Genomic DNA, 14,449 nt, shown 5'->3' on the forward strand with positions numbered 1-14,449 from the left:
ACTAACTGTATTATATAGTTTGCAATAGGTATACTTTTCTCCATATATCCGCCTCTATTATTAATTTTCAAATACTGAAGTTCAACCTATTTGAATATTCTGCTCATAATAAGCAACTGTTCCCCATTCTTTAGCCTTGTTCTATATCCTGGTAATGTATATTTCATGTCTATGAGTTTACATATTATAATTTTTTCATACCAGTGAGACCCTGCGATATTTGTCCTTATGTGTCTGACTTAATTCACTCAATATCGTATCCTCAAGGTTTCTTCATCAACCTATTTTTTGAGACAGTTTTGCTCACACACCAAACATTCCATCCTAAGTAAACAATCAATGGTTCCCTTTATAGTCACATATTTATGGATTCTCCACCCTCATCACTATCTATATAAGGACGGCTCCATTTCTTTCACAAAGAAGGAGGAAGAGTCAAAGAAGGTAGAGAGACAAAACAGAAAGGAAAAAGAAAGAGAAAACAAAATAAAACAAAACATGACAGCTAGGGAGCAACAAAAAGAAATAAAGCATTAAACTAAAGTAGAATAAAGAGTCAGACAACATCACCAATGCCAAGAGTCCCATACACTTCCCTTATGTCCCCCTCTTAAATGCATTTAGCTTTGGTATATTGCCTTTGTTACATTAAAGGAGGCACAATACAAAGTTTCTGTTAATTATAGCTCCTAGTTTGCATTGATTATATTCTCTCCCAATACCTCCCTATTTTTAACACCTTGCAAGGTTGACATTCATTTGTTCTTGCTCATAAAAAAAAAACATATTTGTACATTTTATCACAATTGTTGAACACTCTAGGTTTCACTGAGTTATAGAGTGCCAGTCTTCATCTTTCTCTTTCCTTCTGGTGTCCCTCATGTTCCTAACCTTCCTCTTTCAAACATACTCACAGTCATCTTTGTTCAGTGTATTTACATTGCTGTGCCACCATCACCCAAAATTGTGTTCCAAACGTCTCACTTCTGTCTTTTTCTATCTGTCTGCAGTGCTCCATTTAGTATTTCCTGCAGCACAGGTATCTTGTTCACAAACTCTGTCATTGTCTGTTTGTCAGAAAATAGTTTAAACTCTCCCCCATATTTGAAGGACAGCTTTGCAGGTTATAGGATTCTTGGTTTGTGTTTTTTCTCTTTCAGTATCTTAGATATATTACCCAACTTCCTTCTTGTCTCCTTGGTTTCTACTGAGAAATCCACACATAGTCTTATCAAGCTTCCTTTATATGTGATGATTTGCTTTTCTCTTGCTGCTTTCAGGATTCTCTCTTTGTCTTTGAAGTTTGATAATCTGATTATTAAATGTCTTGACATAGGCCTATTCAGATCTATTCTGTTTGGGGTATCCTGCACTTCTCGGATCTGTAATTTTATGTCTTTCATAAGAGATAGGAAATTTACATTGATTATTTCCTCTATTACTGCTTCTGCCCCTTTTCTATTCTCTTCTCCCTCTGAGACACTCCTGACATGTACCTTCAAGTGTTTCATGTTGTAATTCAATTCCCTGAGATGTTGCTCATATTTTTCCATTCTTTTCTCTATCTGTTCTTTTGTGTGTAGGCTTTCAGGTGTCTTGTTCTCCAGTTCCTGAGTGTTTTCTTCTGCCTCTTGAGATTTGCTGTTGTATGTCTCCATTGTGTCTTTCATCTCTTGTGTTGTGCCCTTCATTTCCATAGATTCTGCCAGTTGTCTTTTTTGAACTTTCAATTTCTAATTAATGTTCGCCCAGTGTTTACATTATATCCTTCATCTCTTTTCCAATATCTCCCCTAAACTTTTTGAATTGATTTAGCATTAGTTGTTTCAATTCCTGTATCTCAGTTGAAGTGTAAGTTTGCTCGTTTAACTGGACCATACCTTTGTTTTCCTTAGTGTAGTAGTTTTCTGTTGTCTAGGCATCTGGTTTCCATGGTTACCCTAATCAGGTTTCCCCAGACCAGAACTGGCTCATGTCTCAGAAGGAGGCAATATTCAGCACCAGCTTTCCCTGAGGATGTGTCTTAGAAGATTGACACACCCTGTCATGCCTCAAGTCACTGTGGTTTTCCACATGGCACCTGTCAGCCTGTTGTTCCCAACTGGTGTAAGGAGGTGTGGCCACTTTAATTCTCAGCTTAGGTTGTTTCTGGTTTGATTGTTTTCCCCCAGGCTATGGGTTTTGTTTCTGAATGGAAGGTGGGTAGTAGAGCTGGACACCACCTCTTTCCTCTTAGGGAAGATGGACCCCTAGGGAATTTTCATTTTCATTTTAATGGGCTCTTTGTCTCTCTGACTCTGCTATCTCCACCCTTGTCTGGGTCTGAGTGCTACAAACTGAAAATGGCTGAGGCTTTCTCCACTGCAGAGCACTGCAAACTGAAAATGACTGAGGCTTTCTCCACTGAGCCACTAGGTTGAGAGAGAGAAAAGGGGACAGAAAGCCCCCTTTCAGGGTCAGTCCATAGCCCCCAATTTCACCCATTGGCCAGAGATAGTACCCAGTCCTCTAGGCTCCCCCTCCTTGGAAAGACAAGCTCCTTGGCTCTTCAAGGACAGTTGTCACTAAAAGCCTCTGTCTGCTTGTTGGGGATTTGCAGCTTTCATTTAGCAGTCCATATTTATTAATTAAAACCCCAGTTGGAGCTGGATTGAGGAATATTCACTTGTTCAGAGAGTGTGGCTCTCTATCAAAGTGAGGCTTTGCCATTCAGGCTGCCATGGTGGAGGGGGCTCCCAGCTCAGATCTGCAGTTTCTACTCACAGATTCCATGCTGCGATCTCAGGCATTCCCTCCAATCCAGGTTGTTGCATGATGTGTGTACAGTCATGGCTGTCCCCTAGCAGTTATTCCATCTCATTTACTAGTTGTTCCTCGTTGTTTATTAGTTGCTCCAGGGGAATGAACTTCCACCTCTCTCTATGCTGCCATCTTCTTTCTCCACTTTGTATTACTTTTTGATATCTAGATCTTCATTTTGAGAAAAATGTATGTGGAGTTAGTGGTATCATTTACTGAGATAGGGAATGCAACTGAATGGAAATGCTGTGTTGGGCATTGTGTGTCAAGAACCGTTGCATGACTGTTAAATTGGAGATGTCAAATATACCCATATTTATAGATGTGAAGTGGGTATTTGCACACATGATTCTGAAGTTCAGGAGAGATGTCACAGCCTGAGATAATTTGGGGTTACATCAGTATGTATGTGTGTGTGTGTGTATATATATGTGTGTGTATATATATATACATATATATATATATATATATATATATAGACATTTAATAGACATTTAATACATGGGAATGTATGAGATGCTCAAGAAGAGAAGGTAGATAGAAGAACTGAAACACAAAACAAAACAAAAACATTACTGGAAACAACTTATGTTTGACAGTAAGAGTTTAACAAGTAAAGTTAGAGTTTGTGAATGAAGTGAAATATCATGTGACTATGTTATTACTGAGATTTATAGCAACATGTAAAATTGTTTATAATGAATACTAAATAGTGGAATACAAAATGGTAGTTTTGTGGGTAAATTTAAAAATTGTCCTTTATTCTTTTCTATAATGTTAATGTTACATAATAATGTGAAATTAGAAAAAAAAGGAAATATGTACTGTACAAAAATATAAGGAAATACATGGATATATTTTACCTACATTTGATTGTCCTTATACAAATATTTTTAATAATATTGTAATAAAGAAATGAACTCTCAGTACTTTTAAAGTCATGCTATTCTTCATGCTGTTTCAGATTTAAATGAATTATTGAGTCATGTTAGGACCAACTAACCCAGTTCAATAACCATGCCCACACCTGACCAGCTGTCCTCAAAACTGTCAAGATCATCAAAAACAAGGAGAGACTGAGAAACTGTCACAGCCAAGAGGAGACAGAGGGGATAGGAAAACCAAATGCAGTGTGGGATCCTGGATGGGGTCCTGGGACAGAAAAACAGCATTAAATGTAAACTAAGTAAATCTGAATAGTGTGTCAATATAGTGTCATTAACTGTGACAATGTACCACACTAACTTAAATATTAATTATATGAGAAACTGGGTCCAGGTTATATGGGAACTCTATATGAGTTTCTTAATTTTTCTGTAATATCTAAAACCCAAGCATCCTCCAAAATAAACTTTGGACTTGTCATTGGTGTTCCATATATTTTCATTTATTAAAGAACAGATGCACAGTTGTTTTTTAAATTTGTGATTTAGTTCTTATATAGTATCTAAACCTATGTTTGCTATTTTGATAGATGGTTTTCAGGCAAATAATACTATAGGCTTCTGAAAGGAATACTGATCTAGTAAGACATGAGTTTCAATATAATTGTATGTGCTGCAGAGAAGCACTCCCTTAGGTAGTGTTGCATGTCCATGTCTGGGAAAGAATTATAATACTCTGCAGGCTTGTATGAATTGAAAAGTTGTCTCTTGAATAAAGATAGCAGAAGACACTGACTTCTGCAGGCAGAAAACTATGCTGCAGTGGTACAGTGTCAAGTCTTCCTGGAGTGGTGAGGGATTAGTGAGGGCACTAACTGGGACTTTGTCTGAAATTTCCCTGCATGTATTCCTAATTGTCTGCCAGGCTACCAGGTGCCTGGGAAATCTAGTCTAAACAAGAACAGGGCTTCGTCGTTGTTGTTGTGTTCTGTTTTGCCTGTTTTTTAACACTGGTGTATGGGAATTGATGTTTAAGATGAAACATAGAGTCAACTAGGAAGTAAGATTCTATCTTATCATATGCTTATTTTATATATTAATTATTCAATTAAAGTAAAAAATAACAAATTTTGTTCCATATGCTATATGCCACAAATTCTACTATCTTATATCATCTCTATATAGAATTGGAGAGTTTTCTCTTTATAAATGTCACTGTTCTCATATTTTGATCTCCTGTGAATAATGTAAAAAATGTTTAATTATTTAAGAATACAGATGCACACTAGTTGGTAACACACTTTTCAAAAATGAAAGGTTTAAAGAAAATGGAAGATTTATTTATTCCCCTTGCAACAGGACCAAAGAACAACAACAAAAAGAAACCCTCTATTGCATTGATGGTGGAAGTCATAGTTTGAATGTTACCCAACCATCAGAATGATGTGTGTGCAAATGGAGTCCATGGGTAATGTGATTACAAACTTGAAATATCTATGCTGAAAACACTATCATGAAAAAAATCCATGCACATGAATACTTAAGATGCAAGTGTTGGTGGGAGGTAAACATTTCCTCACTATTTTTCATTGATCTTTGAATGAACTCTGTAAACTTTATCAGTCCCATTTTTTCAATATCAGTGTGAGAGAATTTTTGGAAGAAACTGACATCTTGCCAGGAACTGTAACTATTTTGCTGGAAAAAGAGATAGTGTTTTCTGATGGAAGAATCTGCTTCTGTTCTCTTAAGGCTTCGAGAAACCTGTGTTTCAGAGTCCCGATGATCTGCTGAAATTCATTTTCATAAAATGTTTAACTGTATCTTATTCTTTATAAGACTTTGTGAATGTGTTCATATGTGCACATATGCTTATTTCTATACTTTTTGGGGTAACATTTTATAGCAAAAAAAATGTGAGATGCATACTGTACCTTGCTTACCTACACAAACCGTTTCCTTGATCTATTTAGAAGCCATCAAAAATCTTTAAAAATTATTTGAAATGATAATTTATTAAATGAATCTTTACATCCTCTACTTAAAGTACAGATGATCGTGCTTTAGTAGAATTTAGGAAGAAGCTGTAAGGTATATGACAGTGCTTAAACACACATACATAATTTTAAACTTTAATGATTTGTATGATTGGTATTTTATTTTTTGACACACATGATTTTAGTTCCAGGACAAGCTGAAGAACAATGTGCTGCATTTACTCTTAGGAAATGGTATTTATAACATAAAAGAGGAAAGGAAATTTAATAGACTATTTCCACTTATCTCCAATTTACCATTTTTTTCATCTTGCTTTTGGATTTTTTGTTATTTTCAAATACGGAGACCTGCATTTGTAGTATATATTTCAGATAGAGACTCTGCTTTCAAAGATATTACAGACTTATGGCAAAGTTCTATAAAATGCTTATGCTAGTCTAAACTCATGAGAGCACTACGCAAGTTTTTGTCATACTTATTTATTCAGAAAATATTTCATTTTGAGAAAACTACTGGTTGCTAATTTGAGCCTCAAGAGAAAGCAACAGAATTGTCCACTGAAAATTCACCTCAGGACCCCAATTGATACAAACAAAAGAAACAAATAGCAGGTGTTTTTATTTAGTCACTGGCATAGTTACATGATTTAGGTGAGCTGATTTTTATTTCATTTTGAAATGAGACAAAATACTCAGCATGATTCATTTTTATAGTTTGAAATAATTTATCAGTATAAAACTTATTTCTGGAAATTAAAATACCTATTCTATATTAAATTATAGACTTTGATAAATATATTTAATTCACTGTTTTATACTAAGATAGAACACTCACTTTATATCATTTACTTTTATAATTTAAAAAGAAAACTATTTCTTGGTAATGCAGATTTTAATTGCATTGACTTTCATATGTTTCTTTTTTTTCCCCTTTAGGCTGTTCTTTGGAGGTATAAGTTTTCTCAGCTTAAAGGTTCTTCAGATGATGGCAAGAGCAAAATCAAATTTTTGTTTCAGAATCCAGATACTAAACAGATTGAAGCAAAGGTAAACCCAAGAAATTTATCACATAACCTACTCTAACTACATCACTGTCATTAAGAAGCAAGGGGGAGAAGATTTAGGTGAAAAAATAAGAACAAGGACTTACACTCTGTTTATCTTGGAGAATTCTTCATACTCACAAGAATAAATTCACTTTAATATTTTAATAGCTAATTATCACTGAAAGACAGAACTTAAAATAAATATCCCACAACTAATTGAATTTACTAGTTTTAGTTTCTCATGAAGGACATTTATATCACACTAAAATAACGTGCTGAAAATTGAAATAGTCACTTTTAATTTCTTGGTGGTTTTCACATTAAAAAGAAAAATTTAAAGTGCTTAAAAAAGAAATCTGTGACTATTTTAATATTATTTAGTCCCTTCTTGAATATTAATACATATCCTTACTGCAAAAAAATTTTTAAAAATCAGTGTTTTCCACTTGTAATTATGTATCTAAGAAGGCAAATTAAATGGATATTTGCTTTGTTCCACTCAGTTTTTCAGTTTGCTGAAATACATGTATGCTGTTTTTACTTATCAGAAAGATTCACCACTTTTGTTTTATGAATACATATATTTTTAAATATTCAGAATATGGGTTATTTCCATTACCCTACTACAAAATTCACAATAAGAATTTTAGATCATTGTAGTGTGGAAGAAAAGGATAAATGTCAAATATCAAGGTGAAAAATTAATTCCATGGAAATGAAAACCCAAGACAGCCTTTCAACTATGGATTACAATTGTTCTGTTGCACTCTTTTACCTATTACATTCAGGAGAAAAGGTCTTAGCCTTATATTCAAAGCCTTCTTAGGAATAAGCATGTATAATTTTCTTGTCTAAGTCTCCCATAATGTTCTATATTCAGGTAAAACAATGCTCTCATTCCTCCTTTTAGGGGGTGACTCTTTTCTGCCTTATACATGTGATAACATTGCTCCCTTAACCTTTACTTTTAGAACTAATGGTCCGTCATTCCTGTCTTATCCTTGTCACTGGGTTTGTATGACTGTCCCTTACTAGACTGGAGGGTATTCAAGGTTGGGAACTGTGGATATGGCTCCCTTTTGCTGGCATCCTCCCTGCTCTGCATTCTTCTAAAGCATTGGTGTTGTCTGTGTTCTTGCATTATGCTTGTCTCCAATCTAGATAGACAATAGATAGATGATAGATAGAGAAATACATAAATGATAGATAGATGATAGATAGCTAAATAAATAGATGATAGATAGTGTTCTAGTTTGCTAATGCTGCTGGAATGCAAAACACCAGAAATGGATTGGCTTTTATAAAAGGGGGGGTTATTTGGCTACACAGTTACAGTCTTAGGGCCATAAAGTGTCCAAGGTAACACGTCAACAATCAGGTGCCTTCACTGGAGGATGGCCAATGGTGTCCGGAAAGCCTCTGTTAGCTGGGAAGGCACGTGGCCGGCGTTTGCTCTGGAGTTCTGCTTTCAAAATGGCTTTCTCCCAGGACATTCCTCTCTAGGCTTCAGCTCCTCAAAAATGTCACTCTTAGATGCTCTTGGGGAGTTTGTCCTCTCTTAGCTTCTCCGGAGCAAAAGTCTGCTTTCAAAGGCCATCTCCAAAATATCTCTGTAAGCTGAAGCTCCTTTCTCAGTTCCCCTGCGTTCTTCAAAGTGTCCCTCTTGGCTGTAGCAAGCTTGCTCCTTCTATCTGAGCTTATATAGGGCTCCAGTAATTTAATTCAGACCCACCCTGAATGGTTGGGGTAACACCTGCATGGAAATTATCCAACCAAAGGTCTTGTCCACAGTTGACTGAATCACATCTCGATAGAAAAAACCCAAAGGATTTCAAAATCTCATCAACACTAATATGTCTGCCCACACAAGACTGAATCAAAAATAATGTCATTTTGGGAGACATAATACATCGAACTGGCACAGAGTATTACATTTTTAATGGCAGTATAAGCAGCATAATACAGGGGAAAGAAAATTAGAATCAGGTAGACTTGAGTTAAAATCTCTTCAAAATTTCCTAGCTTCATGACCTGGGGCAATTTATCACCAAATTACAGTTGCTGCGATGCAAGGAGAACAAGGAATAAGTATCCTGAGTGCCTGAACATAGAAGGCACCTTATAAATTGTTGTTGAACTAATTCATATTTAAAGAATCTAGCATAATGACTTAGGAAGTATTCAATAAATAATATCCATTAGGAGAGATGTTAGCAAAGATTCAAAAGATATATAAATCTGCCATTCTTCTGACCTTCAAAAAACTCAAGTTTTTAGATACATAATCCAAACCTGTGTGGTTTATCCAAATGCTTTGGGCATTTTCTGTGCCTTCTTAATTTCTATCATTTTTTTTTTCTCTTCAACCTGGAAAGTTTGCCCTCGGTCCCTGTCTCCAAATCAGAGGAAGGGTCTTCTGTGTAATATAAAAGCCCAGTAAGTTTATATGTACCATAGTATACATATATACACCATCCTGCTTTGTAATTGTTTACTAGGATATCTTCTTCACAACATCAAGAAATTTTAAAGACAAAAACCCATCTTAACAGTCCCAAAGCCTGGCACAATATTTTCCAGGGAGCTGGCAAGTAACAACCTTATCTTTCTTCATTAATTTCATATTTCTAGCATTTTTATTCAGTTTCTCCTCTCCTTTTATTTAAGCTAGGCAAATTAAATTAACTAAGCTGGCATAACCCATATGGACTATGATATTCCAAACTGTAGATACATGTGAGAGGACCTAAAGAAATATACGTGTACTATGTTTTACTGCATGCTGAAATGTTTATGCTGATTAACCATTAACTACCTTTTCTTTCTTTGCTTTCCTCTGGTTATCTTGGTTTCATTTTTACTTTCCTTCAACAGAAGTAGAAGGCTATAGAAATGCTTGTTTTAAGCCATGTAGTAAAATGACTTCTGAGTTAAGAAAATATACTTAAAAAGGTACTGGAAACAAAACGACTTGCTTGTATTTAACAGCAACTGTGAACTTGTCCTCGGGGAAATATAATAATTTGTTGAAACATACTATATTATTATTTTATATTTGAGGACTGTAACTACTTTTCAACATTTTGTTATGAAACTTTTCCAACATGCAACATATTTTAGTTTTTACCATAAACCTCCATATACTTACCACCTAAAGATGTATTAGCCTTAAAAAAACAAAGGAAAACTAAATGAATATCAATTACTGAAATTTTCATATCATGTAGTGAGTACATCTTCTCTTTCTGTAACCATATATCATTTACGTACATTTCATGACAATTTGATGCAGTGTAGTGGTAAGAAAGTGAGCTTAATTGTCAAAGATCTCTGACTTCAACATATAATGTGGTCTGCTATCTGGGACAAGTTGCCTAAATGCACAGTTTCAGTGTCCTCCTCTGTAAATTACCAAGTTACATTGTGGTTGTAATTATTAGAATATATATGATATTCTTAGCAGACTTGATAATATCAAGATTCTTTTCCTGCTTATTCAGAAAAGTTCTACAATTGGCACAAAGTTATAGGTAGAGAAAAACTCAGTAAGGGAACTTGTGACATTAACATAAAGCTGAGCAGATATGATCAATTCACAAAAAAATCATGACCCAAATGATATGCAAGAGAAAACTTCAAAAGATAGTCAGGTTGGACTATTGCATGCCCACAGTCTGAATTATGTAGAAGCAAGAGTGGACACGAGTTCAATTGTCAGGGTAATTATTTCATACTCTCTTTGCATTGGTGGGCTAGCCAGACCCTCCTTTCCCTGAGATTGTGCTCACAGGGGGATAATAGGATTCCCTCTCACGCTAGAGCTGTGAGTGGGTATCAGTAGGAGGGTGGTGCTCCAAGGATCTCTAGAAGTGCTGGAGCCCCTATTCCATGAGACTCATTTCTAGCTTATTCTCAGCCACAGTAAACTGTCACCTTCCTAACACTCTTCCTAATAATCATAGACAAGTTCCCTTAAACAAAAGAGTGCATAGAAAGACTTTTAGCCACTTTTAAGTGGTTGTTATGAAATAGAATAATGATTGATTTTGCAAAATACAAAAATCTGAATTGAAATAAAACACTATAGCAGAATAAATGTAGTTAATGCTGGAAACTGGAGCTAAGGGATTTTCCAAAGATGCAATATAATGGGCAAAAATATGGAAAATATAAGATGAAAGACATATCCATGGGCTCTAATGCTGTAATAACTATAGCTCCTTATAATAGAAAAGAATAAATGGAGGGAAAATTAATACAATTACAAGAAAAGTCTCCCAAAGCTGAAAATAATCTTGAGTTTTCAGAGTGAAAGGGAAAACTGAGTTTTCAGTGGGAAACAAAAAGGAAACCAACCTATATATAGAACGTTTTCAAAATTCAAGGATTATATAAGAATTTTAAACCATCTGGGGGCAGGGCTGTGGATTGGCTTCCAGAATGGCAAAATGAGAACCTTGGTGAGCTTGCTGTGCCCCTAAAACCTTGAAAAGATGGACAAAACAGCTGAAATAAAGCATTTGATTTTAAGCATTCCAGTACTCTGATCATCAACTAGAGCCACAGAACAAACTGAAAATCGTCTCTCCTAGAGAAGGTGCTGCACCTCAGTAAGACAGAGGGGCTGGTAAGTTTTAACTGGGTTTCCACCAATCCTCCTCCCCAGGAGAGCAGCGGAAAATAGAGAGACTTGACCTTGTTTGAAACGCTGTCAAAGGCGCTGTCCCTAGAGCAGAGATAATAATTTGTCTGAAGTTGTTCCCCCTGAGAAATCTTTATTCTCACAGTGTGGTCACTTTTTATTTGACTCAGAACTCAATTTATCAAGGGAAACGAAAAAGGAGAAAAAACAGGACAGAAACGCCCAGAATTTATCAAAGTAATATCAAATTGATGACAAAAATCTCAATGGAGACCATTATTTCAGCTTGAGAAAAGAAGAATCTAGATAGGAATTTAAAAGGAAATCCTGGAGAACCAGCTAATGATAGGGAGCTTTGAAAAAGTCTCCTCTATTCCTGAGGATTTAAAGGGTGTGCCGGTTTGAATGTATTGTGTCCCCCAAATGCCATTATCTTTGTGGTCTTGTGGGACAGACGTTTTGGTGCTGGTTGGATTTGCTTGGAATGTGCCCCACCCAGCTGTGGGTGATGATTCTGATGAGATGTTCCCTTGGAGGCGTGGCCCCGCCCATTCAGGTGGGCCTTGATCAGTGGAGAAATATAAATGAGCTGACTCAGAGAGGAGTAATGGAGTGCAGCTGAGAGTGATGTTTTGAAGAGGAGCAAGCTTGCTAGAGAGGAACGTCCTGGGAGAAAGCCATTTTGAGGCCGGAGCTTTGGAGCAGACGCTGGCTGCCTTCCTAGCTAGCAGAGGTTTTCCAGACGCCGTTGGCCATCCTCCGGTGAAGGTACCTGATTGCTGAGGTGTTACCTTGGACGCTTTGTGGCCTTAGGACTGTAACTGTGTAGTGAAATAAACCCCCGTTTTATAAAAGCCTATCCATCTCTGGTGTTTTGCATTCCGCAGCATTAGCAAACTAGAACAAACGGTTTATGTGTATGAGCAAGGCGATGTGCACACCCAGGAACGACTTGGAAAAGTGAAAAGAACCAGGCACTCGCTCTGGCTGACCTTGAGGCTAGATATTAGCAGAAAGTGAAAGCTCAGTTTGTCTTAAAAAGTCCCTGAAATTGGAAGGCATGTCTTCACACAAAGATTCTCTCTGCAAGGGGAGGAAGACATAAAGGTAAGGCATTTTTGGAAGTCTTCTGATCAATTATTGGCTGATCACTAAATTATACTGATCCAGGTATGACCAAGCATTTTAAGCAGCCTTAAAAATAAAAAAAAAAAAAAATAAAAGAACTTGAGGAAAAAATCTGGCATGAAATTTATGGTCACATAACAGGTAATACAGAATCATTAGAATTAGTCCAATGAAAGTGCTAAATAAATAAGCAGCAATTAAAACAACAGCAATAACAACAAAAACAGTATAGCAGCAACAACAACAACAACAAAAACGAAAACAGTATAGCAACAACAAACTTTGGGGAGTGGGGGAATATGATAATAGAGTTGTCACAATATAGTATCTAAAATCTCCTGTTTTCAACAAATGATTACAAGACATGCAAACACTATAAAGTTTGCCACATATATAGTAAAAAACTGTCGACAAAACATGTCTTTAAATGAGCTTAGAATTTGAACTTATTAGACAAAAACTTTAAATAAGCAATAATAAACATGCTCATAGAACTAAAAAATACTGTCTAAGAATTAAAGGAAACTATGACATCAATGTCTTACAATACAGAATACAACAGTGTATAAGCAGAGGCTGTAAAAAAAAAATCAAAGAGAATTCCTAGAATTGAAAATTATATTAACTGAAATGAAAAATTTGAGTTGGCAGAAGAAAGAATCAGCAAACTTGAATATAGGTCAATAGAAATTATCCAGTTGAACACAGGACAAAAATGAAAACCTGAAAAAAAAAAAAAATCAACAGAGCCTGAGAGACCTGTGAGGCCATCAAACATAAAAACATACATATAATCAGAGACCTGGATTAAAAAAAAAAAGGGGGGGGATATATTTGAAGAAAAAAGTGGCTGGAAATTTCTCAAAGTTTTTGATAAATGTTAATCTACACATACAAGAAACTCAACAAACTCCAAGGAGTTTGAATCATAGTATAAATACATTTTGTTTTCTCTTGTTTTAAAGATAACATTATGAAGCAATAGTTATTAATAACTGAAACTGTGAAACTGTAACCAATAATATTCTTTGAAATTTGTTCTCTACTTGTTAAATTGCACTTGGAAAATATATTCTACAACACAAAAGTGATTTAAAAAGTGCTTTGATGTATTTAAACCTATAAAGAATTAATTTATATGGCAATAATATTTTAAAGGAAGGGGCAAAGAACAAAAGAAAATTGGGGAGAAGTTCTTCTAAAAAATGAAATTGTTAATATTAATATGAACTAGATTGTTCTTAGAAAAGTAATATAGTAAAATAAAATAGCAAAAGGAACAACCAAGACATTAAAAAGCTACAGAGAAAATCTGTATTTAACAAAAAGAAGGCAGGAATCAAAGAATAGAGGTACACACATGCAAATAAACAATACACATATAAAACAGTAAAATAGTAGATGTAAATGTTCCATTAAAAATAGTTACATTAAATGTGAATTTAATGAAAATTCACAACTAAAGCAGAAAAAAAGGCAGAATGGATTTTAAAAATTCTGGGAGACAAAATTCAGCATTGAAGACACCAATAGGTTGAAGGTGATAGGATAAAAACATATAGAACTATAAAAAGTAAGCAAAAGAGAACTAGAGTATACACGCTAATAGGCAACAAAATTGACAAAATCAAAAATTGTTACTAGAAGAAAAAAGGGAAATTTTATAGTCATAACAGGGTCAATCCATCAATAAATGCATATATGCCTTACAACAGAAGCATACATGAAACAAAAACTTGAAGAAACTTCTGAAGAGTGATATGAGGACAAAAATTCAGGTTGCTATCAGTATATGCAGAAAAAACATTCCAGAAAAGCCAAAACTCTTCAAGATAAAATCACTCCATAAAATATGAATAGAAGGAATGTCCTCAACCTGATAAAGGGACCCTATTGACAACACACAGCTAACATTAAACTCAATGCATAAAGACTGAAAGCTTTCAGTCTAGC

General features: G+C 35.2%; 1 protein-coding gene across 2 annotated transcripts in view; it reads left to right on the forward strand.

Moving 5' to 3' along the window:
* The window catches only part of SNTG1 (syntrophin gamma 1), a 1,042,376-nt gene that overhangs the window by 1,002,869 nt on the left and 25,058 nt on the right, over window positions 1-14,449 (forward strand). For both annotated transcript variants that reach the window (XM_037803436.1, XM_037803438.1), the window contains one exon: window positions 6,617-6,727. In XM_037803436.1, coding sequence (XP_037659364.1) covers window positions 6,617-6,727 — 111 coding nt within the window. The remainder of the gene's footprint in view (window positions 1-6,616; window positions 6,728-14,449) is intronic.

This window comes from Choloepus didactylus, chromosome 14 (genome assembly GCF_015220235.1).
Source record: "Choloepus didactylus isolate mChoDid1 chromosome 14, mChoDid1.pri, whole genome shotgun sequence".
In the NCBI taxonomy this organism is placed as follows: Eukaryota; Metazoa; Chordata; class Mammalia; order Pilosa; family Megalonychidae; genus Choloepus; species Choloepus didactylus.